This window comes from Lacerta agilis, chromosome 5, assembly GCF_009819535.1.
Source record: "Lacerta agilis isolate rLacAgi1 chromosome 5, rLacAgi1.pri, whole genome shotgun sequence".
NCBI classification, from domain to species: domain Eukaryota; kingdom Metazoa; phylum Chordata; class Lepidosauria; order Squamata; family Lacertidae; genus Lacerta; species Lacerta agilis.
In genome coordinates, this window is record NC_046316.1 from 43,084,545 (window position 1) to 43,110,714 (window position 26,170).

The window sequence follows — 26,170 nt, forward strand, 5'->3', positions numbered from 1 at the left end:
CCCCCCTTTTCTGAATCATTAGCACATAGCTGTCAACTTTCCCTTTTTTGTGGGAAATCCCCTTATTCCAGCGCCATTTCCCATTGCAAAAAATGGAAAGTTGACAGCTATGGCCGTTTCCCAATGCAAAAAAGGAAGGTTGACAGCTCTGCATTAGAAATTTCTTTCCTATGGTCAAATTTGACTCTTACCATCTCTTGAGAGTATTCAGTGGATGCTTATTAAAAAACAAAGTAAAAAAGAGTGGGGGTTTTTTGGCACGCAAGTGCTGCCAGAATAATGGCTCAAGACATTCAGGCCTTTTCAACTGAAATGTTCCCAGATTCTTTAATTATGGTTTAGGAAGCTGGGAATGAGTTTTGTGCCTGCTTATTCCTCACCTCTCCCTTCACACACTGCCTTGGGCGCAGCAGTCCTGATCTCTTTAGACTAACTTCCTATTTTGTCCAAACTAAGGAGCTCTGGTATAATGGTTGTTTACTGACCAGGAAATTAAACCATGATTTGATCCTGGTTAGTAAATAAACATTAAGCCACAGTTTTATGTTTCAGTTCTAACATGGGTCTGTATTTTAAAGTAACCTTCGCTAACTTGGTTCTCACCAGATGTTTTGGACTGCAGCTTCCACCAACTCCATTTCTACTCCAAAACATCTGAAGAACATACGGTCAGTGAAGGCTGCTTCTAAATGGTCTAGGATCTCACTATATGAAAACTGGTGTGCAAGGGGAGGCGGGGAACATGCAGATCCAATATTTCTTCCTGGCTTTATAATCACTGGTTTATGAAATGGGGAATTTTACATCAATCTGCCATGTTGTGGCTACATGTTTCATTCCTATCCTTTTGGGGTGGTTGTTGTTTTTAAGTAGTCGGTAAAGTCCTTCAGTGGGTTATTTAGACACTGTACAGAATTGGTATCTTAATAAAGCGATCTACATACACACACACACACTTTTTGAAGAAAAGAAAGGTCAATTTTAAAGACTCCTGGGAAATGCTGGCCACAACTAAGCTCAGTAAAACAAATTTACTACACCAGATAGAATGAGCTGCAGTGGTTACGGAGAGCAGTGCATGCAATTCTATAAAGTAAACTAGTCTTGCTTGTTCTGAAGTGTCTGAAAACTTAAACTCAATCATTCGCTCTGTGACATTTTTGCTACATTTCTTGGATTTAACCTTTTACTGATATAAAATATATATGCAGAAAACAGCTAATTCTCCATCTGGATAATGATTCCCCCTCCCGCCTAACAACCTTCGGTGCAAATTGTAACACCTGTATAATGGATTGATGGAATCCATAGTTACCTCATCAAGTTTGTAAAAAAGAAGTGTAAAATTGTACGAGAGTTCATAGAATACTTGCTTGCCAAATAATTTCGATCTGTTGAACATTTTGAGACCCAGTTGTAAAATCTAAACATGTTAAATGTTAACATTTGTATAAAAATATTGTTTAGGCCTCAGTTTCAGTACGTATAGCAGTCACACAATCTTATTCTGTGAAAATGAAGAATTGCTTTTCCTTGACGGCGCAAATTGGAGAAGAGGCTGTGAGGGGAACAGTTTTTCTGTGGAAAAATAATGAGTGGTTCTGCAGAGCTAATTTACGGAAGGATTAGTCACTGTCCTCATGTGCAAAATGCTACCAGCAGAGAAACAGGATGTAGCTCAAATCACACTTCTGATTTTGGTGAAGGGGTCCCATTACCTTTACATGCTACTTAGCTTGTCCAGTTCAGGACACTGCAAGGACAATAAAAGAGTGAGAAGCCTACCTACCTTGCACTTGGGTTTGTAAATTGCCAACACTTGCTTCCCCAAATTGGGTATAAATTGTGAACACTGTTCAAAGAAATGAATGCCTCTCATTGAAATGTATTCATAATTGTGTTGTATATGGCCTTCCTTCTATAACAGAGTTGAGAACCTGTGACCCACTGGACTCCCAATTCCCATCACCCTTGACTATTGGCCCTGCTGGCCAGGGCTGATGAATGCTGGGAGTCCCACAACATCTGAAGGGCCACATGTTCTAGAGATAGAACTGATTAGCTGTAATACTGAGAATTCGTTTGTACAGCCCCCTCCTTGCATGCACTCAGCAGCATGGGAGGCCGTAAATTATTAGCAAAGAAGACAGAGTTTCACATGGCACTTAAAAAAACTAATTTATTGCAACTTGAGCTTGCATAAGCCCTGGGCTTACTTCATCAGATGCAGTTATCAAGTTACTAGGATTCTTGTGTGTAGCGTATAGTCAGACTGCACACTTCCCGTCCTGAGCATCGCCGCCTTCCCCGAACTTGTGGTTTCCTTATCCAAAGCCATGCCTTCTGCTTTTTATACTCTGTCCTGTAAGCTTGCAGCACATCGTGGATGAAGCTGCTTCATCAGCCCTGTTTGCCTTTTCCCAATTTTATGAAAAATTCACACATTTCTGAAGAGGGCCTTGACTGACAATTGTTGGAAATTTTCTCTCCCCACCCTTTGTCCCTTCTCCGCCTTTCTTCTTCTGTGTCCACCTACTTTCCACTTTTGCAGAGCCACCAACCAAATATCAAATCTCTCAGCCTGATGTATACTCTATACTTCCGGGAGACTCTTTGATGTTGCACTGTCAACTGAAAGATGCAATCAAGATCACTTGGACTAAAGATGGGGTCCATTTGGTGCCCAGCAATCGAACAATCATGACTGGGGAATACTTGCGGATTAAAGATAGTTCGCCCAAAGATTCAGGCCTTTATGCTTGCACTGCGGTTAGGGCTGTAGACAGTGATACCCTCTACTTCATTATAAATATTACAGGTGAGTTTGCTTTTTTACTACATGCAAATAGCTGTAACCTAAATTTGTTATATGCGTATGTATAGCCAGTTTCTACTCAAGCATTAAAGGGATATTCTGGTCGTATATAATATTCTTTATATTGCCAGCTTGCTCATGCTCTTAAATCATTTCCCCGTTGGATGGTAAAGTGGGTGGCATTTTTAGCTGTGGTGCCCCGGAATTCGCCCTCTCAGGTGGCTCAGTTAGGTGCCAGGGGTAAAAGCTTTTTCTTCTTTCAAGCCCATAATATGTGTGCACTATGGACTGCTGAATATAAATGCTATGGACTGTTTAGCGAAGTTTTTAATGTTTGATGTTTGATTGTGCTTTTAATATTCTGTTGGGAGCCGCCCAGAGTGGCTGGGGAAACCCAGCCAGATGGGTGGAATAATAATAATCATAACAATAACAATAACAACAACAACAACAATAATAATAATAATAATAATAATAATAATAATTATATAAATGTGGAATATCTCATTTGTTGCTTTATGCAATATATATATTTAAATACATTTTTCAAACATTTTCACAATAACCTTCAAATCAAATAATTACATTGTTTCACTAGTTGATTTCCCACCCTCACCTCCATGGTGTTTTTACTCAAACTTTTTCTGCTGCACTATATCATTATCTATTACAAAAAAGTTTCTCTATTACAATTATTTTATCACTTTTCTTCCTGCCTGTGATTTCATTTGGCTATAATATTTTTTAAAACAGTCCACAAAAGGCCTCCATTCTTCTATAAAAAAATAATCATTTTGATCTCTTAATTTTGCTGTCAGTTTTGCCATTTCTGCATAGTCCATTATTTTCAAAAGCCACTCCATGCATTTGTATTAATTAAGCCACCTTGGAGTCAGCTTTGATGAAGGGTGATAGAATAATGTTTCAATAAAATAATATAAAAGAAGTTTATAGTGATGTCAGCTTACTTCTGTTTGATAGTTCTACCCTCCCACTCTGGTACACAAACTTTATATAGCAGTGATGGAGAACCTTTCTTCAGCTCAAGAGCTGCATTTCCTTCTGGGCAACCTTCTCAAGGCTACCTGCCAGTGGTGGGTGGGGCAAAAGGCAAAAGGGGTGGAGCATGAAGCAGGGCTAGCGTGGGATGTGGTCTGGGGGGAGTTCTGAGGGCAGGTAGAGAGGCCTTGAGGGCCACACTCATCCTCTGGGTCTGAGGTTCCCCACCACTTGTATATAACCTAAAATCTGATTCACTGACATACAGATAAATAAAAAACTTTAATTTGGTTCAAATGAGCGGTAATTTATGTGGGCCTATTTAGATGTATACTTGGGACTGGGGCAGAGTGTGTATGTATAATTAAGAGAACTAGGTAACCGATGTGGAGACAATACTTGGTTCTACTGCACAGTCGTGTTAGAAAATAACAACACCCATCGTTTGAAATTGTTCTCCAAATGTTCTCCATGATCAGCTATACCAGAGCTCCATTTTTTAAAGTATCAGAACCTTCAAACACACACACACCCTGTAAACCACATGCACTTTTTCAGGAACAAGTAAATAATATTTTCTTGTTGTCATTTTTTTGTGCTTAATTTTCAAAGAGAGAAAATATCAGCAGCTCTTTAGAATAAGAAACTCTGCTTGGAAACATCTATGGCCATGACCCAACTAGACTATATGTACATGTAGGGATGTACATGTACATGTAGTTGGAGGTTCCTTAGCAGCAGATACTTCAAAGAAGCCTCTGGCTGTGTACACAGATTTTATATATATATATCCATAAGGTGTGTGATGCTGCTTCTCTTAAAGATCTGTTCCAGATGTGAAATTAAAAAAAATGTGCCCAGAAAATAGGTGTGTTTGCTTGCAATGTATAGTAGGTGAACAATGTTAAATTTTTAAACTTCAGATGTTCTTTCATCTGGAGATGATGAAGATGACAACGATGGCTCTGAGGATTTTGTGAATGACAACAACCAAATCAGTAAGTAACTCTCTGACTGCTGAAGGTGCCTGGCAGAATCCATATGGAAATATTTTCCCCACCTAATCTTCTGCACTCTCTTCAAGCACTTTCTTGGCTGTTAAACGCATGAGCAATCTATTAGTAGTAGATTTCCACTGGCTTGTTTCCTCTTTGTTTTTGTGTATTTCTGGTCTTCTGAAACATGGAAATAAACTATTATCATATTCTTGTCTGCTTGTTTATTCTTTCTTGTCTTAGTTGCCATTAACCTTTTAGCAGTTCTTCTTTTTTAACTCAATATGTTCTGTACTGACACCTCCTCTTTCTTCATTTCTGGATCAGATTTGTAATTTCCTGTAATTTCCTGTAATGAAAATATTCAAGTGATGGTTATGAAATTGAATTGTAATTAATTTTGTAGTGAAAAGAAAAGTCTATGAAAAGAGAATGTAATGACCCTTTCCAACTTCAGGTTTCCTAATGATGGTATGGTCTAGTCCCAAAGAATATACTCTACTTGGTTAGCTATCTAGGCAGACGCTTATATGTTGTTCATACATTAGTAATGTGGGTTGGAAGAATTTGAAACCAAATGTTTCCTTTAGCATTCTATACCTTGATATGTAGTTTTTATTAGACCTACCAAATATTACACATGCACCAGAATGTGGCGAGAATGTCTGTAAGGGAAGGCTCGTAGCTCGGTGGGTAGAATACATGTTTTGCAAATAGAAAGTCTTAAGGTTCAACGCCCAGCAAGCATCACAAATCCTCCAAAGTACTGGATCAGCATTTGGAGAAATGGTTTGATTCAAATCAAATCAAATCAAACTTTATTCATGTAGCCAACAGGCCATTGCAACTAAAAATACAGATAAAACAGATAAAAATACTGGAGAAAGACCAGTCAAGTACACAAATATATAAATATACTGATAAATCATATGAAACCCCAGGCTAAAAGGCCATTCAAATGGTGGCCTCGTTCGAGTTGTCTTTCAAATTGTGGCCCTTAGTCTCATTGCCCTCTCAATGAATCTGGCGACCTTCTCTGTTGTCTGGATGTTCTGGTCCGCTAACAAGTAAAACATTGCAGCCGCTGATGAGCGACCTGGGACGGAAAGTAGGAGGGGAGTAATAATCTCGCTCCTCAGGTCTTTGTACAGGGGGCAGGTCAGAAGAACATGTGACGCTGTCTCCAAGTTTCCATCTCCACACGGGCAGAGTCGTTTCTTCCTGGGGAGTTTCTGATATCGGCCTTCGAGCACGGCAGAGGGTAGTACGTCCAATCTTGCCAACGTAAAAGCACGTCTATACTTTGGGATATTTAAATTATGCAGACAAGATGCTGGGGCATCGAAGTGCGAGGGGGGCAGGTGGGCAAACCATGCACAAAATTTCTTTGTTTTGGCCAAGTTGTTTTGTTGCTCGAAATCCATCAGGCGCTGATCAATTAAGCTTTTTGGTTTGATTCATCTCTGATCCTAACATAAGCACCACCCACCCCTTCAGCACTCACCCACAACAGTGTTGCTGCAATATATTTTGCCCAACATAGTATAAAATACTGTGGATTGAAGCTCAACACTCAAAAGACCAGCTCAACTGCTCTGCAAGCCCACAAGCAAGACATTTTTGCTGCTTGACACAAAGGATGAGATCTTTCTGCCCCCTTCATTCCATATATTGGAAGATGGTGGGAATGACAGCTGAATGACAGCTTCAATCCTGGTATCTTCCATTGCTCTTGACCAGCAGGCAGGCTTAGGGGCTGCACGGCAGGCTCTGAGGCAGCCACAGCCCTTTCCTCCAGCACTTTACCACCACACTCCTTCCTTCATCATCTGCCACATCGAGGCAGCTGCCCCACTTTGCCTAATGGTAGTGCTGGCCCTGAACACCTGCCTAGGTTGATGCTTCTGGAGGTTCTTTTTAAGAAACCAGAGTCCCATAGAGAGTCCCATATTTATTATTATAGAGACAGATGCCTGCTGTGGCTAGAGTATTGAAAATGTTTTGTGGAAAGAAAAGTCAATAAGCGTTTGTAAAGAACCTTGGTTATCACAAGAGGCTGAAGAAGCCTTAACTTGGGGACAATTCATTTCCAATAAGCCATGGTGTTCAGTTCTTCAAAGTACCCTCTAGCCTGAACATTTAGAACAGGGGTTGCTTACCTGTGACCCTCCAGATGTAGGAGTGCATCTCCCTGGATCGCTGAGCATCAGCAATGCTGGCAGGTGTTGAAGCAAGTTGATGTTCAGCAACACCTGGATGTCCACAGGCTCCGCATCCCTGATTTAGAACCTTTCATCTCCAGATGCTGTATTATAATGAGTTTTTTGGGGGAGGGTTGAGTATATTTTCTGGTAATGCTAGTGTGGGCATACGTGATTTGTAGGTGGGCTTATTTTACTTGCAAATTAGAGCCGTATTTATTCACAGGCGTAGGGTTGTTTATAGCTTTAGGGGCAAGCCCAGCTACGTGTGTGAGCTTTTATATAGGCTTAGATGGCAGTTCTTGTAATGATCAGTGATAACAGGAGTGTTAGATTTATAATGTGAAAAGTAAGGAAAGGCTTTGCAGCTTGTTGCTTTGACTCTGAACTTGATGGATAAACTTTACGTATATGTGTGTGGGTCATTTTCATGTGTCATTTTTATTTCTACTGCAACTTTGTGATGGAGACACACACTTATTAATATACGTTGCATATATAAATTCTTACCTCATCGGTGGGCAGATATCCTAACTGAGAAAACAATAGGTTAAATTAAATCCAAGCAGTATACTGAATGTGCTTTATATTACTTCCACCTATTGTTGGAATGTTATTTTTTACCATGAGGTGCAAACATAGCAGCAGCAAAAAAAAATGCAGATCTCCGGCCATAAAGCAGAGAACAAAACTGATTAAATTATTTAAATATTTTCTGGATTAGGCTAGTGGCTCATCTAGTCCAGCATGCTGTTAATACATTAGTGAACCGGATGCTCATGGGAAGCCTGCACATAATATTACAATGCAACAAGTTGAATGGGAATGCTTGTTATAATAGTAATAATAATAATAATAATAATAATAATAATAATAATAATAATAATAATAATACTCTTCATCCGAAGATCTCAGGGCTATTAACAACAGAGAAATTCAAAACAAGAATACAAAACACAAAAACCTATACCAATACCACTGATTAGTGTTAATTTAAAGGAAGCATTCTTTAAATCGATCTATCACGAAAATATATTCTTTGGAGGTGTAAGTGGAGCAGATCTGATTCTATGCATATTTTTTGCAGCTGCACACACAGACACACACCCCGCTTTGTGGCCACAGTACTGGATATAATACAGGAAATTGCAGAGTACATATTATCCAGGAACTTGAAAACAATACTCCTGCATGTTACAATCAGAAGTGTAGTTCTCCAGTTGGTAACAGGCTTATTGACCGGTGCTAAACCTTGCATCGCTCAACACTGAAGAAATAAAAACACTCCGGCTGTAACAGACTAATGGGGTGGGGGTGGGAGGACACTCTATCATTAGAATTAACATACAAAAGGAAAGCTTCAAGCAGTAACCAGTAAAGTAGATTTATCAAGAGATGGCCCTTGACCATCCAATATTGGAATTAAAAAGCAACAGATAAAAGTTCCCATGAAACTCTTTCTCCTTAATATAGTACTCTATATCATGATGTAAATTTCCCCCTCTCACTTCGTTTCCACACTTTCCAGTTATTATCCTGTTCCATTTCTTACTGTAAAAAGTATAAAAACATTAATAACTGTATTATGTAGCTGCCAATGTAATGGACCTCGCAAGATCCAAGACTGCAGAGAGGTTTATAGGGGTTTATGTAACAGCTGGCCTAAAGGCACCTTTCTATGGTCCTTAAATGCTGATAGTGAACACAGAGTAATAAATAAATAGACCCAAGATAGGGTTGTGTTTCATCGACCTGCTAGCAATAATTAAAGTATCAGAAAATGCTGTTGAAACAGTGCAGCATACAAAATGTTTAAGAGAGACGTTTAAGATGTTTAAGATCATATTAGTAATATGTACAATAAACCAGAGAGCAGGTGACCATGGTAAAAAGGGAGTCTCACCCTGAGAGACATTGCTTTGCCCAGGGCCAGTTAATGTGCTTCCTACTCTGCTTGTTCTCAGATTTATAATCATTATGGTGGTGGGAAATGACTAGAAACCAAGATGGCAGTGTGACGGAAAGGCCCAGTAACTAGAAATCGGGTAACAATTGTGCTCTTGCCAAAGTGCTTGTCACTGATAACGGAGTTCACAGCACTGAAAGAATCATCGCATCTGCTGGGTTCTTGTGATTATAGCAGCGCGGCTGACTCCTGTGCTCTTTAGCACCAATCTTGCTCATGTGCCGTTTGGATTAACTTTATCAGGAATTTGGGATTTGTTCCAGCAGGGTTATTTGTTTGATCAAAAGAAACTGCTTTGTGGAACGTGCTAGCGCTAGAGCAAAAAAAAAAAAAAAAAAGTATCAGTACTTAATAACATTCTTGTTAGATGAACCCCCCTTTTTGTTGTGATTCTAGACTTAACTGCTTTATTTCCAGATTCCAGTGTAGTGTTGCTGCAATTTTGTATCTAACAAATCATTTTAATGCAGCTTTCTCCTATGCATCTTTTGGAATAATTAAAATTTTGTTGGTTGTGCAGTTTAATTTTAAATATTTATAACTTTCCTGGCGTTATGCTTGCAACTGCATGTTCCAAATATCCATTGATTTTTCCACTTAATTAATTTTTAAAGCTCCAGGCTAAAATGAAATAGTCAAGTATCATTTCTAGAATAATTTTAATGCTTAAATTTGAATATTTTCTTTTGGTGAGGAGACTTGTTAAGGACTCTGTTGCTGTATTCTTCTCCAGCTGTGTTTTTATTTTGGTTTGTTGGGGGAAGTGGAGTGGAGGAATTCTATGTGTGCTGATTTCAAGGACTGCCATAAATGTTTGACGAACGGAAGGGTTTGTTTGTTATGGAGCGGTAGCTTGTAATAAAGGAAATGAATTAAGGCTGAGAGAGGAACGGTTATGTTTCTGGACCCCTCTGGTCCTAAAAATGTCCATAGTAAATGGATTTATTTCAGGAAGGATCTATTGTAAAATAATTAAAAGTCCTTACTGTTAAATAGTTTTCCATCCTTAATTTTTAAACAGGTAAATGAGTGAACTGAATTAAGCACGGTCATTATATAACGGTGCAGTTAATCAGATTTCTTGTTATCTGCAGTAGCAGGCTCAGGTCACTACTGTGCAGCAGGAGAATTATGGATAGATGCTGAAAACCTATTGTAGTAATTTCAACTAAGCCAATGCAGTTCTTATGCTTTCAGATTTGTTTTCAATTTTGTTAGTAATGATCCTGCTTTGGGGGGGGGAGGGGCTTAGCTATGGTGCCCCTTTAAATGCATTTATTTACCTTTGCAAATTCAGTCTTCTGCAGTTCATCACTGATGTGTTGACATTCAGTGACATCATTTTTTGTCAAAACATAACTTACCAGTGGGTGTTTTGTAGTGTCTATTGGCCAACAGAGATGTCCAGATGCCATATGTTATATAACGTGGCTCCGCCCAATGAGCTGGGGCTCGTGGCTATGAGAAAGAGAGGGCCTTTTCAGTGGTGGTGCCGCAGTTGTAGAACACCCTTCCCAGAGAGGCTCTCTTGGCTCCCACATTGTGATCCCTTTGGTGCCAGCTGAAGTCCTTGCTTATTTTTCCAGGCTTTTCAATCATAAAACCATTTAGTGGTTTATAGATCTTTGCTTATTCTTGGAGTTTAAAGATGTACCAGATCTGTGAGCTCTGTTTATCTTATTTTCTGCTGTATTGCATTTTATGGTTTTAAGACACGATTGGAGAACTTGTGGCTCTCCAGATGTCATTGGACTCTGAATCTCATCAGCTCCAGCCAGCATGGCCAGTGGCCAAGGACGATGGAAGCTGTAGTCAGAAAACATTGAGAGGGGGGCACAGGTTTACCAGTCATTTCTAAACAGCTTGTTTTGTATTTATTTATCTTTTTCTTGGAGAGTACTGTGAGAATTTATGCTATTGGGGATAAACAAATATATTATATTATGTAACATTTGTTTTCTCCATAGTATTGGATTGACTGTATAAACCCACATAATATTATTAATGGGTATCATTACCAAACTCTGGATGTCAAAGGAGCTATGGGGGGCAATATTTTTTAGGGTACTACTTTGGAAAAATTCTGCACTCAGAAACTCCAATTTCAAAATGTAAATGAAATATTGCTAATGTTGGGGATGGTCATTTTGTAGGTTCTTAGCTAGGTGTTCTAATCTACCTATTACAAGAATCTTCCTTGTTTGTTCCCGTGATTTTATACTTAGGCTGATTTTTCCTGGTGTGTAAGATCAGTAAACATGGGACAGAGTTGATCACTTGGCATGGACTAGTAAAAATATCTGGAACAGGCACACCTGTCTTCATGCCATCGTTAACCGTATTAACCAAATCTAAATATAACTTTCACAGGAGAGATTAGAAATAGTTTCACTTTTCTATTGAAGTTAGTGCAATGTTTAGTGTGGGTTTTTTGGAGAGGGAATATCAGGAATATTCCCCTGGGTATGGAATAGCTTTTGAGTAGCTAGTTAGAGTGAGTGTCTGTTTTTCCTAGAATTAAACCATGGTGTTTTAACAGGCGCCGTGGTCAGAGATTTGTTTGCTTCCCACCCAAACTCTGACATACAACTTCATACCATGTACTGCAAGTTGATATATCAGCAGCAGAGAGAAGACCTTGTTTTGTTGTTGGATTGGGGAAAATGCCAGATCCTTGTATGAAACAATTCCAGTGATTTGGTCATTATCATAGTTGTTCTCTCCTTTTTTTAAAACAGCAGTTCTAAACACACAGAGACACACATGTTATCTGAAAGGCAGTCATTGATTATTATAGTCCAAGCCAAAGGAAAATAAGGCCAACATTTCAAATGAAGGCTCTTAATTCTCTCTCTCTCACACAGGCAGACTTTGAAAGTTTCAAACATTCTGTATTTTAGTGCAATTTTTATTTCTGCATTTTAAAATGGTTACCTCAGGCCTAAAGGCTATGGCAAGGTGACAGGTGTCATTTTATTTTTATAGCTCTCTCTTTCTTGAAATAACTTTTCCTTACTTGCTGTAAGGCATGAATCGCAAGCAATAACTCCAGCTGAAGCAGGGTAGATCTTTGTCTTTAGGTACACACTGAAATTTCTAAGGTACTTTAGTGTCTTGTATGCTTTGCCAAAGGCGACATAAATCAACAATGTAGAACTTCAGTGCTCCCCCCTGACGTATGTTGTATCATACTGGAAATCATGCAGATGGCAAGTGATTACATTCTTCTTCTTCTTCTTCTCTCTTTCATTTTTGGAAACAGAAGGACCTAAATGGACACAAACTGATAAAATGGAGAAGCGGTTACATGCAGTTCCAGCAGCTAACACTGTCAAGTTCCGTTGTCCAGCTACAGGAAACCCCCTACCAACCATGAGGTGGCTAAAAAATGGCAAAGAATTTAAGCAAGAGCATCGCATTGGTGGATACAAGGTAAGACGCATCTTCCTTCATGTGGTTTAGAACACGCCAAGTGGAGTTAGTGTATTACAGGAATGCCAATAAGATTTAGATACAGCATGCTATACAGACTTCCCTTATATCATGCCCATAACAGTCATGTAAAGCAATATGTAGAGCAGTGGTGAGAACCTGTGGCACCCCATATGTTGTTGGACTGTAACTCCCATCAGCCCCAGTCAGCATGGCCAATGCTTGGGAGTGGCGGCAGTTGTAGTCTAATCAATGTCTGGATGGCCACATGTTCCCTATGACTGTTGCAGAGGTATCACAGCATGTGGCTATTCTATATATTTCCATGTCATGTGACCTGGTTTACGTCAGTAGTTTATTTTCTCCAACCTGTTCCCTATGTGAGTAACATGTGAATAGGGTTTTTTTTTGAGGGATGGGGAGCCTGAAACTTCAGTCAGTATGGAGAATACAGAGCTAGATGGACCAGTGGTCTGACTTCGTACAATGTGGGTTCCTATGTTCCTATTCATTGTGTTTATAATTAAACTCAGATTTGAAGCTCTGATATGCCCAGAAGCCTACCTCTGCTGGTCAATGCTGGCCTTAACTATAGTAAATGTCTGTAGAGTTTTGAGTAAATGGTAAAAGCACATGCAGTACCTTTAAAAGAGTCCGGTTCTGGCTCTCTTCATCTTCCCTAGAGCTTTTTTTCCTTTTTTTCTGTTTGTAAGGTCAAGTTATCAAAAGATCAGACTTCGTGAATAGAGCTCTTACTGAGTTTAAGGGGTTAGTGGTGAAACAACAAGGGGGAAACACTTTACGAAAACATTGTTTGTAGAAGTGTTCTTAACAGTCTGTGCTTTTGTGCTACGACAGCCTAGAATATTCCAACTTGCAGACATATAGTGAAACAAAGCAAAACAAAAATCTTATGGCTTGGTGACTGCACACTTAATGAGCAGGAAGACTATTTTTTTATGGATTTTATGGTCTGTGAAATAGATGCAGAAAGCAGTGTTTTGAGGGCAAGTAATTGCAATTACTTAAAATGGTTTGCTTGAATTGAAAGTAGCATCGGATTAGTTGTTTCCATTCAAACTGTGAGTTACTGATTAGAAAGGACATCTAGAGAGGTTAGCTAGAATGCCAAGTTAGAGTTAATATTAAACCTTTAGGTACCTACTGGGGTCAGGGAGGGAAAAACACTAGGATTTGATAATTTTGCTTTTATTTGGTTATTTAAGCTGACATGTGGATGATCTTTATGTATGTAAAAACAAAACAAAACTCTTCCACAAAATAACCCTAATCAACTACGAAAAACAAAAAAACCCTCACATGAAAAGAGTCATCATTAAAGAAACCTTTACTGTGAATAAAATATGCACAAAATCTAGTTGGACTTTTATGTACACCATTGGGCTTGTTGAACTCTCTGAAAAACACTGTCCCCTGCTTGTGGCGGCTCAGTCAATGGGAAAAGTGCAAGTGGCAGGAAACTCCCAGCATGCTGGGCACCATGCATGATAGGGTGAGAAGGATACAAAGTGCAAATGGTTCCCTCCTTTAGTATTTTGCAAAATGGGCAATTAGTGATAGAAGTGGGACTTGCCACAAAATGTTGCAGGTGCGCTCATGAGGGTGTCATTTTGATAATGCACCTACGAATATCATAGCAGCTTTGTAGACCTGGAGAGGGAGCTTCAAACTGAGCCATGAAACTCAAGCTCTCATAAGTATGGATGTAGTTGTATATGCAAAAAAGAAGAAAGTGGCCTGGAAAATAAATAAATTGACCAATCATGTCTAACTGGCCTAATCAGGGGAAACCAGGTGTGCTTCAAAATGAAATTATAATGGGGCAGATGGGTCTCAGGGGATGCCAGGTGCCCTCAAGGATGGTTGGTGAGGGCTATAGCATCAATACCCCTTAATGGCCTGTAAGGACTTTCTTAAAGCATCCAGTTAAGTGGTATTTCATTATATGAATTCTGCAAATATGAATTCATATATTTGTTCAAGCGCGTAAAATGCCTAACTTCAGTTTGTAAATCTACAATGGCCAATTTGTTCCAGCCCTTTACTGCTCTCCATGGTTTTCTTACTAGGATAGGTTATAAGTTTTACCACAGTGTGTGAATAACCTCTGAAAATATGCCCGCTGCAAATGCTAAAGAAGACAGGCTTAAAAATCTTTTATTTTTTCCTTTCTAGCCAGATTTCCTATAGAAAGTGTCAGTTTTTCCAGAGATGGAGGCATGCAAATGTTCCAGATGAACATTAATTAATGAAGTAGACATTTCTAACTACATTTGCTTACCTCATAAAATATATAAAGGTGCACCTGGCAACACCTCCCTGCTTTTAGTAATACCAAAACGCATAAATGAATTGGCTACCATTCAATGTTACACACTTGTCTTGGGGATGATAGAGTGAAATGAAGCCAATTAAGAAAGTCAGTCTAGTCTTGGAGCACAAGAGAAACTTTGTTCCAATCCTAATGAGTGTTATGCCTTTTAGGGGAGAAAGGTGTGCAGCTGTTTGTTTCAAAGAATAACAAACACATAAAACTGTAAGCTGATGTTTGCTGATTAGAGTAATTTGGCCTACTTCTAAAATGGAGGGCACTTGAAAAGCAGTCTGAACAGCAGATGCTCCCACTCCCTGCAATATTGCAAGGGGGGGGGAAATCCCACTTGGCCTGCCCAAGAAGAGTGTGCATGCACCTGTAGTAGTGCTCTTTGGATTGTGGCCATTCACTAGCAGAAAGTCACAGGCTTATGCAATTCTTTGACTTCGGTCACCACTGTAGAGCATTTCCAGATTCAAGGTTTTTGGTAGGAAGGCAATGGACCTCCAAAATAGCTTTTCTAATGCCAGAATGGTCTAGGACAGTGTTTTTCAACCTTTTTTGGGCAAAGGCACACTTGTTTCATGAAAAAAATCACGAGGCACACCACCATTAGAAATGTTAAAAACAGTGGTGGCGAACCTTTTAGAGACCGAGTGCCCAAACTGTAAACCAAAAACCACTTATTTATCACAAAGTGCTCAAACTTGTTGAGCTTTTTTGGGGGGAGCTGCCGACCAAAGTTTTGGAGTTTTGGGGGGGTGCACAAAAGTTGCTTTGCTTTTGGGGGGGCGCCCCAAAGCTGCTGGGCTTTTGGGGGGGAAGGGAGTCGATGTTGCAGGGTGCAACGTTACCGTGAGCTGCATCGAGCGGATTGGAAAGATCTGGGGGGGGGGGGAGAAGATTGCCACCGATTGTGCTTTGTGTGTGTTTGTGTTTTCTGACCGAGGGGTGGAGGAGAGCCCGTCTTGCTGAATCAGACCGAGGAAAAAGTGTGAGCTTTGTGGCGGGCAAGGAGGAAGCAGGAGTGATGAGAGAGCAAAGGCGAAAACTAGAGGAAGGCGCTGTTGCTGCGGGGCTCTGCCGGGAGGACCGTTGCCTTCGCCACTCACACTCCTGCGCTCGGGAAGGGCTCGAGGAGCCTCAAGTGTCCGCCCCTCCCTGGCGTCTTCTTAGGCAGCCGGGACTATGGAGACTTTGAATGGCACCAGCCTCGGCGAGCCTCTGAAGTCGCCGCAGAGCCTGCACCACTCCTTCGCCGAGAAGAAGGGGCTCCACCGAGCTCCTTCCCCAGCCAAACCTTTCCTCAAAGACCTCCACGCCCGGGCAGCTTCTGCCAAGCCCCCGCCGGTGCACCCCAAATTCCCCAGCCTCTCCAGCAAGCCGCAGTCCCCGCAGGCGGGAGCCCACCCGCAGGGGCGTCGCTATGGGGGGCGGTACGCTGCCGGCCCTTTGCTGGTGGCGCTCGAAGAAGGCGAGGCAGGCTGAGGGGCGACGCCTGGCCCCGGGGGCAGAGCGGGCGCTGGCTGCGGCTGCTCGCGTTCCCGATCGCTGGAGCCGGTGCTGGATTCCGCATCGCTGCTGGCGGCCTGAGCCAGCCTCTGCTCGTCGGAGAGCGGCTCGGACGGGCAGTCGGACAGGTCGGAGCTGCTGTCCATGTGGCTGATCCTGGCGCCGGATCCGCTGCCCAGCCCAGCGGCCGGTGCCAGGGAACCCGGCGGGGCCAGGGAACCCGGCGGGGCCAAGGAGGCGCATCGCTTGCCCTTCCTGCCTTTGCTTGGCTCGCCACCGGGCTGCCTCCCGCCGGCCTTGGCGCCTGCTTGATCCGGGGCCCGGGCTGCCTTCTTGCTCGAGAGGGTGGATTTAGCACTGCTCGCCTTGCCAGGCGCGCCGGCAGCGAGGCAAGCCGCCGCTGCCTTCGCACCCTGGGCGCAGCTCCGCCGGGAGAGGCGGCTCTGCGTGGCCAGCAGCCCCAGCGAGTGCAAGCAGGCAACAGTGGACGCAAGCCTGGGGAAAAAACAACAACAGCAGCACAGATGGGCCGATGGTGCGCGTGCTAGCAGTGAGGGCTCTGCGTGCCAAATCTGGCACGCGTGCCATAGGTTCGCCACCACTGATATATAAAGTAATTTTTCAATTTTTGCCGCGGCACACCAGGCAACATCTCGCGGCACACTAGTGTGCCGCGGAACAGTGGTTGAAAAACACTGGTCTAGGACAAACAACCGCTAAAGGGCTAAAATAATAAAAAATAAGCCTCCAGACTTTACCTAGAGTATTTAACTGGGTTGGTTTGCAGGTGTGAAACTGACAAGGGGCTACTTCAGAGGTTGCCAGTTCATCTTGGCAGCAAGCCCCACCAGAAGAAGGTAGCTATTGGAGGAGGTTGTCGGCTGGTCTTGTCATCAAGGTGAACATGCAAGCAGTTTCTCCGGAATTTGCCTTGATAATTTCTCACCTTGATCAAGAGAGCACAGCCTCAGCAATGATAAAAAATAGAAATTGAGCAACTCTGCTTCCCCTGCCAACACATACATGGTAGTGGGGGAGAGAGAGAAAGCTTAACTACTCCAGTGCGCAGTGACAAGCTGGGATTTGTGATGTTCACACAACCAGAGAGCCAGTGTGGTTTAGTGGTTAAGAGTGGTAGACTCATAATCTGGTGAACTGGGTTTGCGTCTCCGCTCCTCCACATGCAGTTGCTGGGTGACCTTGGGCTAGTCGCACTTCTTTGAAGTCTCTCAGCCCCACTCACCTCACAGAGTCTTTGTTGTGGGGGAGGAAGGGAAAGGAGAATGTTAGCCGCTTTGAGACTCCTTCGGGTAGTGATAAAGCGGGATATCAAATCCAAACTCCTCCTCTTCTTCTTCAAACCACATTCCACACTACAGTCTCAATAGAACCGAATGTCATACCTGGGATAAGGATAACACTTTTCAGTAATGAAAGATTGGAGTAAATGTTGTGAAAATGTGACACCCCCTTAACAGAAGCACACCCTTGAAGGGACAGTGTGTGAATTGTCTGCCATAAATTAGAAGCAGACGCACGGGTATATTTGTTTGCTTTATGCAAAGGGGGGGCAGTTAGATAATATATTTACCAAATTTAACGAGTACAGTCCCATTAGGTGTAGCAAAAGGTTCTCCTGTTTCTCACTGCACTTCTACAGCCTCTTCAGTTGTCACTGGACTCTCACCAACCCCAGCCAAATAGCTAGCCAGGGTTTATAGGAGTTGTAGTTCAACAACATCAGTTGTAGTTCAGGTTGGGGAAGCCTAAACTACAGAGACCCCAAATGGCATGCTAAAAGTTCCATGAGTTTTTCTCTCCCCATAATTAGTACATGAGACCAATGGGTTTCATGGTTACCATTCCTTTCTCTTAAAGTCTTCTGACCTCCGTGGGTTGCTGTAGCAGAATAATAATAATAATAATAATAATAATAATAATAATAATAATAATAATAATAATATAAACTGGACAGGTCTGGTTTTTATTAAAGTCCTTATAGGCTGCATTGATCAGAAGCAGTTATTTCAGGGAATCACTGTGAATTCAGTGGTTTTGCTTTAGCAGAATTATGAAGTCAGGGGGGAGGGGAAGACCCCTTGGTATTGGCTAATCTGTGCTTTAGGTTCCTCATGCTATCTCTCCGTATGGATAGGCATAAAAATGGTGAACCACTGAGCTGCATTCAGCAAAACATGCCAAAGGATTAGGTTTTTGCAAATCAGATTGTTGGAAATGGCTCTGATTTTATAGGTATAATATTTCCAACAGACATACTCATAATCCAGATCACCGCTAGAAGATAGAAGACATTTTGTGTTAGAGTGGAATATTGATATCTGCAACTGCAGTTGACCCCACATACACAGACTTTTGCATTATTTGGGCTTTTTTTCTGACATAGCGAGCTAGACGAAGGAAAACCTGACATTCCTTATGGCTCTTTGGTTTATCTTAGGGCTGTTTGCCCAACGCTTTCCCCTGGGGAAACCCGATCTTCTAGCACTGAATCAGAACAACAAGCAAGTAGGTTTTCTGTAGATTGCAGTTTGTTCCGATTTAGCACTAAGGAGCAGGCATAAACGTTTGGATCCATGCCTAGAAGACTCAAATCAAGTGAATAACTGCTGAGACCTTTGCTTTCTAGGCACTGGACAAGCAAAAGAGTGTGGACAAGCCCTTTGTTATCATTTTCCTTCTTGAACAGAAAGTGTGATACCCTTTAAACAAACAAACAAACAACAACCATGACTGTGTGTTTAGCAGTTTGTCCTTTTGTTCAACGAATGTACCATTTCATTTTTTTTTATTCAGGATGGAAGTGCACAAATGATACCAGTTCTCTAGGAAACTATAGCTCAGAAGTTGATTCTTCTGTTGTGAGTGACTCTGTTTTTCAAACATTTGGAAACACTTGGGTTTTCCAAGATACGCAGAGGTCATATTTCAAAGAGCTGTTGGCTTCTTGTGTCTTTTCCAAGCTGAATGTGGTTCCTCAGACTACCATCACCATCTCTTCCTCACACACATGCTTGTGGGTCTTTGGAAGAATTCCTGTATAATCTCCCCCTCCCCAAATGGGGAGCCTGTCTGGACTGTAGCAAGATAGTGCATGCCAATAAGAATGAACAAGACTCTTTACTTTCTTTTTCACCTCCCAGAAAGTAAATCGAGTCCTATCAGTTTTTACTGCTTTAAGTATTAAAAGGGGTGTTTGTTTCCACAGCTGTGTTTTGATAAGCTACGTTTACCACAGCCCTTTTTACACACTGTAGCTTAGCTTGGGTAAATATATGATAGTTTTCAATATATGGATGCAAATCTATAGGAGCCACGTAACCATTTACCTTGTTTTGTGGAGATTGTGCAGAGTGCTGCACTTCATTCCGTTCTGTGCTGCTCAATTCCTGATTTCATGATTCTGATAACAGAACAGAAATCCATTTTGATTCAGAGGAGTCAAGAGGTATAGAAAGTGTTGCCATCCTATGATCATTTTTTTATTATGAAAACACTAGAAGAGAATTACAGAATCATAGAACTGTGGAGTAGGAAGGGACCACAAGAGTCATCTAGTCCAACCTCCTGCAATGCAGATATCTTTCGCCCAACATGGGACTCGAACCCACAACCCTGAGATTAAGAGTCTCATGCTCTGCCAACTGAGCTATTCCCACTGTGTATGGAAAACAATTAATACTAATTGGTGAAGGGAGAGATTACCCTGCGTCTCATTGAATTTACTGAGACATATTCTTAGACGTGGATAGGATCAGGCTGTAAATATGTAACAGTATTGTGTCCCCTGTTATAGCATGGCTGAGAACATCTCTTTGTGTAGGTTGGATGTTTCAGCCCTATCCTGTGTCTATTCTATGCAGCTCATTTTTACATTATCCCAGAGATCAAAACACAGTTAGGCTACTACTTTCCTGTCACATGGAGAAGGTTAGCAACTTTCTTCTTCATTTGCATGCGTGGAGGAGCTTGTGGGGATTTCACCATGACTATGGGGACTATGGTACCAAACTGGAAAAGGAAATGCCATGGATACCTTCATACTGGCATCATAAATTGGCTCCCGCTATTGTTTCTATATGCTATAACAGAGGAAGATCTCAGGACAAGACAGCTGAAGACAGGTGTGATTCAGAGCAACTGATCACTGCGTAAAAACCTGTTCATGTACTGGACCAGCAAGGCAAGTGAAAGGTGGCAGCTTTCATGTGACAGCCTGTTTTCCTAACTATTTCAGTGCATTAAAAAACTTACTTTGGAGGCTCAAAGCTCTCAGACATATGATTAGCAAAATCTATAGCTATAGCCACTGGCCTGGATCCTTAAAAAAAGCTAACTAACAAACAAAAACCCGTCTAACAAAATTGAGTGCAAAGTTCTAGTGTATATTGACTTTTTTCTTTTTTAAAAAAATAAGGAAGCTAAATACTATAACATGAAATGCACTCATCTGAAGCATTCTGATTGGCTGTTACTATCCAGTAGTTGGGCCGTGAGTTTTCCCGGAGACAAATAAAGGCAAGTAAGATACAATAAATCTAGGAGGAGCTATCAAAAGAATCTGTTTCAAATGCGGAACTCATTGTAACAATTGGCAGCGCAGATATTGTCTGCAAGTTGGGGGATGCGGAATCCATTAGCTGAGGTTTCTATTTCTCCAACAACCTTGCTCAGTGAATTGTCATTTTTAGTCCTGAGAAGGATTGTGTTCAGAGCTTGTCAAAACCTGCTTAGAGAAGCCAGGGTATTTTTTCCCCTACCCTTGCTTCTTTTTAATTAAAACAACATTTGTCTGTTATCCCAGTCTGGCAGGCATAGGCCAAATGTCATGCTGCAGAACCATACGAAGGTTGGCTTTGTAAATAGGTTAATTGTGCTGTCACTGCTCATGGTCTTCTTCCCGTCCACTCATGCTCATCATCCAGTCTAAAATTTAAGAGATTCCTCTTATTTCTTTGGAGCCCAGTAGCTTCGCTTTCCTGGTACTTAGTTTTGCTCCAGCACACAGCTTTCTGGGACTATTCTTACTGTATTCCAGCAAATGGATTCTCAAGGTTCCTCAGGCGGAACTGGTGCCCCTTGCTGAAGAAGCTTGAATGTCTACCAAGCATAATTGTGCATATTTGATATGGCACTCTCTGAACTTCCATTAGACGGGTTTGGCGAAGGTAGGATGTTGGAGTCCAAAACAGGATGCCTATAAAGCCAGCAGTTGGGTTGTTTATGCGATACTTCAAAGGTCTGTACCGGGATCTTTTTGTTAGTGGTTTTGCATAGTAAACATAAATGAACTCTAGTGACTTCTAAAAGCATAATTTCCATCTCTTTTGGCTGTCTCTTATGCGGAATAACATTCTGTGACAGAACGTAGGTTTTCATGTTATGGTATGTGCTGGTGCATAAATGGCTTGCCTAATGTAAAGAAGAGGTTGCCCACATGTCTATCTGAGGAATGTTTATTCCACTAGAAAGTCTCAGATTCAGCCAGTTGTGTTCATACTTTGAATGAGCTAAATCTTCATGGAGTAGTGCAGAAGACTTACAAAATCGTGCTCCTCAGAACTAGTTTCATAAAGAGGAGAGAGGGACTCTAAAAAAATAAATACGTGCTGTCTACATTAACAGTCTGCCCAGACTTTGTGAACTGATGAGGATTGATTATCTGGTTAACAGCTTGATTCAGTAATCTCCCAACAGCTAACAGCCTCTTCAGCGAAGAAAAAGATAGATTTTGTTAGGTTTTTGCCTTGTCAACAAGATGAATAACTTGAGCCATTATAAATGTAGTTTCTTGACACGGTGTCATAAACACTTTGTGCAACTAAAGTGATTATTTGGTATGACGTAGGTAGGCTTAAAAAGTTGTGGGCTTAAAAGTAGACACAGCATCAATCTCACTTAGAATATTAGATGAATATTGTCAGTGTAGCAGGTTCTCTCCCCCCCCCCCCCCGCCCTACTCACAAACCTGGCAATATCTTCATGTTCATATTATATGCAATGTAACTGATGGTGTTATCTTCCCAAATTAGACATTGGAATGGCTGTAGTCTCAGACAGTCTGCTTTTCATATTTTCAAACCGGATAGGGTAATGAGACCAGATAGGTTTATGTTGGCCAACTATAAAACCTATAAAAAATTGTGTGTGTGTGTGTGCACACGCGTGTGCACATGTGTGCACACACACACACACACCCTTACAAAAAGCAGAACATATGAAGGTATTTGTTGTACCTTTTGTTGTAAAACTAGGTGTATAAAATGTGAAGCAGCTGAGATGCAGGGGAATGTCATTCCTAAAACATTTTGGGACCTGGTTTCAAGCTTCTACTTGGGCAAATCTAGGGAGAATCTCTGCTAAGGAAAATAATTGACTGTGTTTGTAATATCATATCTCTGCTTAATAAGCCAAGATATGAGTGAGCCTTTTCACTCAGCATATAGGAGATCTAAAAGATTGTCTCACCCATTATAATATGCAACTGATCACAGCATTCTGCCAGATGGGGTCTCCTAAAGGTACCTTCTCGTCAAGAGGTCTGTTCCATATGATGTAGGAATTGAGACTTTAGTGTGGGAACAGTTAACCTTTGGAATTTCTCCCTGTTGTGTATCAGACAGGTGTCATCTCTATTTTATTCTCTATTTTAAGTGGAAATATTTGCCCCAATCTGTATCCCTCTTGGATTCGAAATTGTTTTTGTGTATTTTTTTTAATTGTTAAATCACTTCATGAAATGAATGAGTAAGTAAGCCCTTTGCTTCAGCCAAGCAAACAAACCAGCAAGTCTTCCATTACCTATTTTGCTGTGTCATCCCAACCAGGAAACTGTGGTTAAAGGCTTAACAACCAGCCAGACCATTATGTTGTCTTAATATCTAGACCTGTTCAAAAGCTGTTGTCTATAGTTTCCCCATTAAGATGAAACAGGAATTAATTTCCATTAATTGGAAATTTCCTGGTTGGTTTGCCCGCTCATCTGAAGGAAGAAGCAAAGGAGCTGTGCATGTCACTGAAGGTCTCATTCATATATTAGTTTATTAAAGGTAAAGGTAAAGGGACCCCTGTCCGTTAGGTCCAGTCGCGGATGACTCTGGGGTTGTGGCGCTCATCTTGCTTTACTGGCTGAGGGAGCTGGCGTACAGCTCCGGGTCATGTGGCCAGCATGACTAAGCCACTTCTGGAGAACCAGAGCAGTGCACGGAAACGCCGTTTACCTTCCCGCCGGAGCGGTACCTATTTATCTACTTACACTTTGACGTGCTTTCAAACTGCTAAGTTGGCAGGAGCAGGGACCGAGCAACGGGAGCTCACGCTGTCGCAGGGATTCAAACCGCCGACCTGCTGATCAGCAAGCCCTAGGCTTTGTGGTTTAACCCACAGCACCACCCGTAAATTGAGATAATCTGGACTCACCCAGGACTCTTTCATGAGAGACTAGCGAAAGGGGAAGCACAAGTAAGGCTACACTCCTAGGCTTGCTTACTTGGGAGTATACCCCACAGAACTCAGTGGGACTTCCTTCTGGGTTAACACACATAGGATTACACCACAAGTCATATTTTTGCTTTGAAACGCAAAGAGGAACATAATACATTCATCTGTGTGAGAGATGCATGGGATCTAGATGTGGATCAGCTCATACATGTCCCACAGATTACACAATTTTATTTTTTACCACTTTCAGAAATACAAAAGAGCCTTCATCTTCAATTCTTCATTAGTAAATGATGAAAATAATAGGGGTTCTACATTAGAGTGATTGGAAGGACATGCGAGAAAAAGCTTTTAAGTACATTGCAGATTAACAGTGCTATAGTAATTGCTTCTATTGGTTACTATTACAGCATCTTTTTTTTGAAAAATCTTGAGCTGCAGATATTGTAAAAGCTATTTACACACAGAGAGAAACAGAGAGTGCTTGCAAGAGAGTGAGATATGGTAAAGCAGTCCATAGCTATATAATAAATCAGTGCAAGAAGGAAAATATCTCTGATAAAGACATGGGGCATGCCTGTTAATTCCCATAAGGTAGCACACACTCTATTTGCAAGTTGAAGAGTACTGCAGCGGAGCTTAGAATGAAGAGGTCATGTAGATTTAAGGAATCTTCCATGGAAAGAAGAAGATATTCTACAGTACTTTAAATTGTATGAGTTTGAGATCAGCCTATAGCTTGGGAATGAGAAGACTTAAATATAAAGGTAAGGACACTGGAGCTTGATAGGTGGAGTGCTGTGGAAATTGTACAGAGTTTTGGAAAGAAGTGATATGATGGTGCTGGTAGGATTTTAGCAGACACTGTCCAGATTCAATGAATGGCACTGAATTATAATGTAAGTTGTGTTTTCTGTGTGCTAGAGAACCGAATGAATTATCTCTGTTAGCTAATTCACCTAATCAGATTGATGTGTTGTGGGCTTTGGGTTGAAAGGGTCTTTGCAATGTGCAAAATGTTCACTGAAACAGTAATGATTGTTTCAGAAGGTGCCCAGCTTGCAACTCAGCCTTCATGCACCACAGAAAAGGGCTGAAAGTGAGCCGAGCAATAGCGCAATATGTGGATGACTGAGTGCTTGTAAAATTCATTTTAAAAAACCTGCTTCATTCAGTGCTGACTGCTGCATGCACCTACGCCAGGGGTGGCCAACTCCCAAGAGACTGAGATCCACTCACAGAGTTAAAAACTGGCAGTGATCTACCCCCTTTTGGGGGGGGGGTTCAGTTTAGGAAGGAGGAAGGCCCATTTTGGGGGGGTTCGGGTCAAAGTTGTTGAGTTTTTTCAGGGAGGAGGTAAAATGTTGAGCTTTTTTTAGGGGAGCCACAGTTGTTCAGCTTCTTTGGGGGGAGCAAATGATCTACCAGTGATCTACTGCAGACGTCCAGTGATCTACTGGTAGATCACGATCTACCTGTTGGACATGCCTGACCTACGCCATCCACATTCACAACCCACTAAGTTTAATCGGGAGAACTGCTCCAGACAGTTGCTGTGTAGGATGTGGGGACTGCTTTGGTTTCAAGTTCCTGTAGGGGCAAAGTGTATGCATTTTGGGTTCCCAGTATCCATCATTAAACATCTTTTATCCTTTCAGTTGCACCCTATAGTTAGTGTGTAATAGCTGGCTGAATATACAAAGCACACCCAAATTTTCATTCTGGAATTGATGCTTATCTTATATATCACATTCCTGACCAGGAGGTCAGCATTGGGCTCATAAATGTGAAAAAGCAAGGGTTGAAAAGGGGGGGAAAATGCAGGTGCAGAAAATCTCCCCCCCCCCCCGATGCTTTAAAGTTCAAAGCCTGCATTCATAACATAGCAGTACCGGTGCCTTCCTGCCTAATGAGACTCTTAGGAAATAAAAGAGATTTTATGTTAACTATGGCCAGTAACCAAATAAGGACACAAAAGTGCATTACTTGTGCGCGGCAGGATCTTTGCTGAGCTGAGAAGCTGTTCTTTTAAATAGTGGGGATATCCCTTTGGTGATGAAAGTTACTGCAATGGAAATGGAAAGCTGCAACTGAAGTTCAGTGCGCAGTTCTCTCTTGTACGTTTATGTCCTGTCCTACGTACTACAGACTTAGTGTGCTTGAAAGAGAACCATGACAGTGATGACTTTGCCTTAGTATAAGGTGTTTCTGTTCTTTCAAGCCAGGACACCTTTTTTAAAAAAACCAATCTCTCCTATCCATGAAAAGCCTCCCCTCCCCCAGCCGCTCCAGATATCTGGAGGGTTTGAGGATCCTGCTGATCAGAGTTGGAAATGGTTTTAGGCATTCCTGCATGGGGTGGGGGTGGGGCAGGGAATGGGCAAAATTTTTGTGCCCTGACTTGTGCAAGCAGAATTGTTTCCCCCTAAGAGTCACCCCTGAATAGAACCCCATCAC

General features: G+C 41.6%; 1 protein-coding gene across 1 annotated transcript in view; it reads left to right on the forward strand.

The window, feature by feature from the left end:
* The window catches only part of FGFR2 (fibroblast growth factor receptor 2), a 113,079-nt gene that overhangs the window by 27,098 nt on the left and 59,811 nt on the right, over nt 1-26,170 (forward strand). The window contains 3 exon segments of the mRNA XM_033149514.1: nt 2,552-2,818; nt 4,738-4,812; nt 12,239-12,408. Coding sequence (XP_033005405.1) covers nt 2,552-2,818; nt 4,738-4,812; nt 12,239-12,408 — 512 coding nt within the window.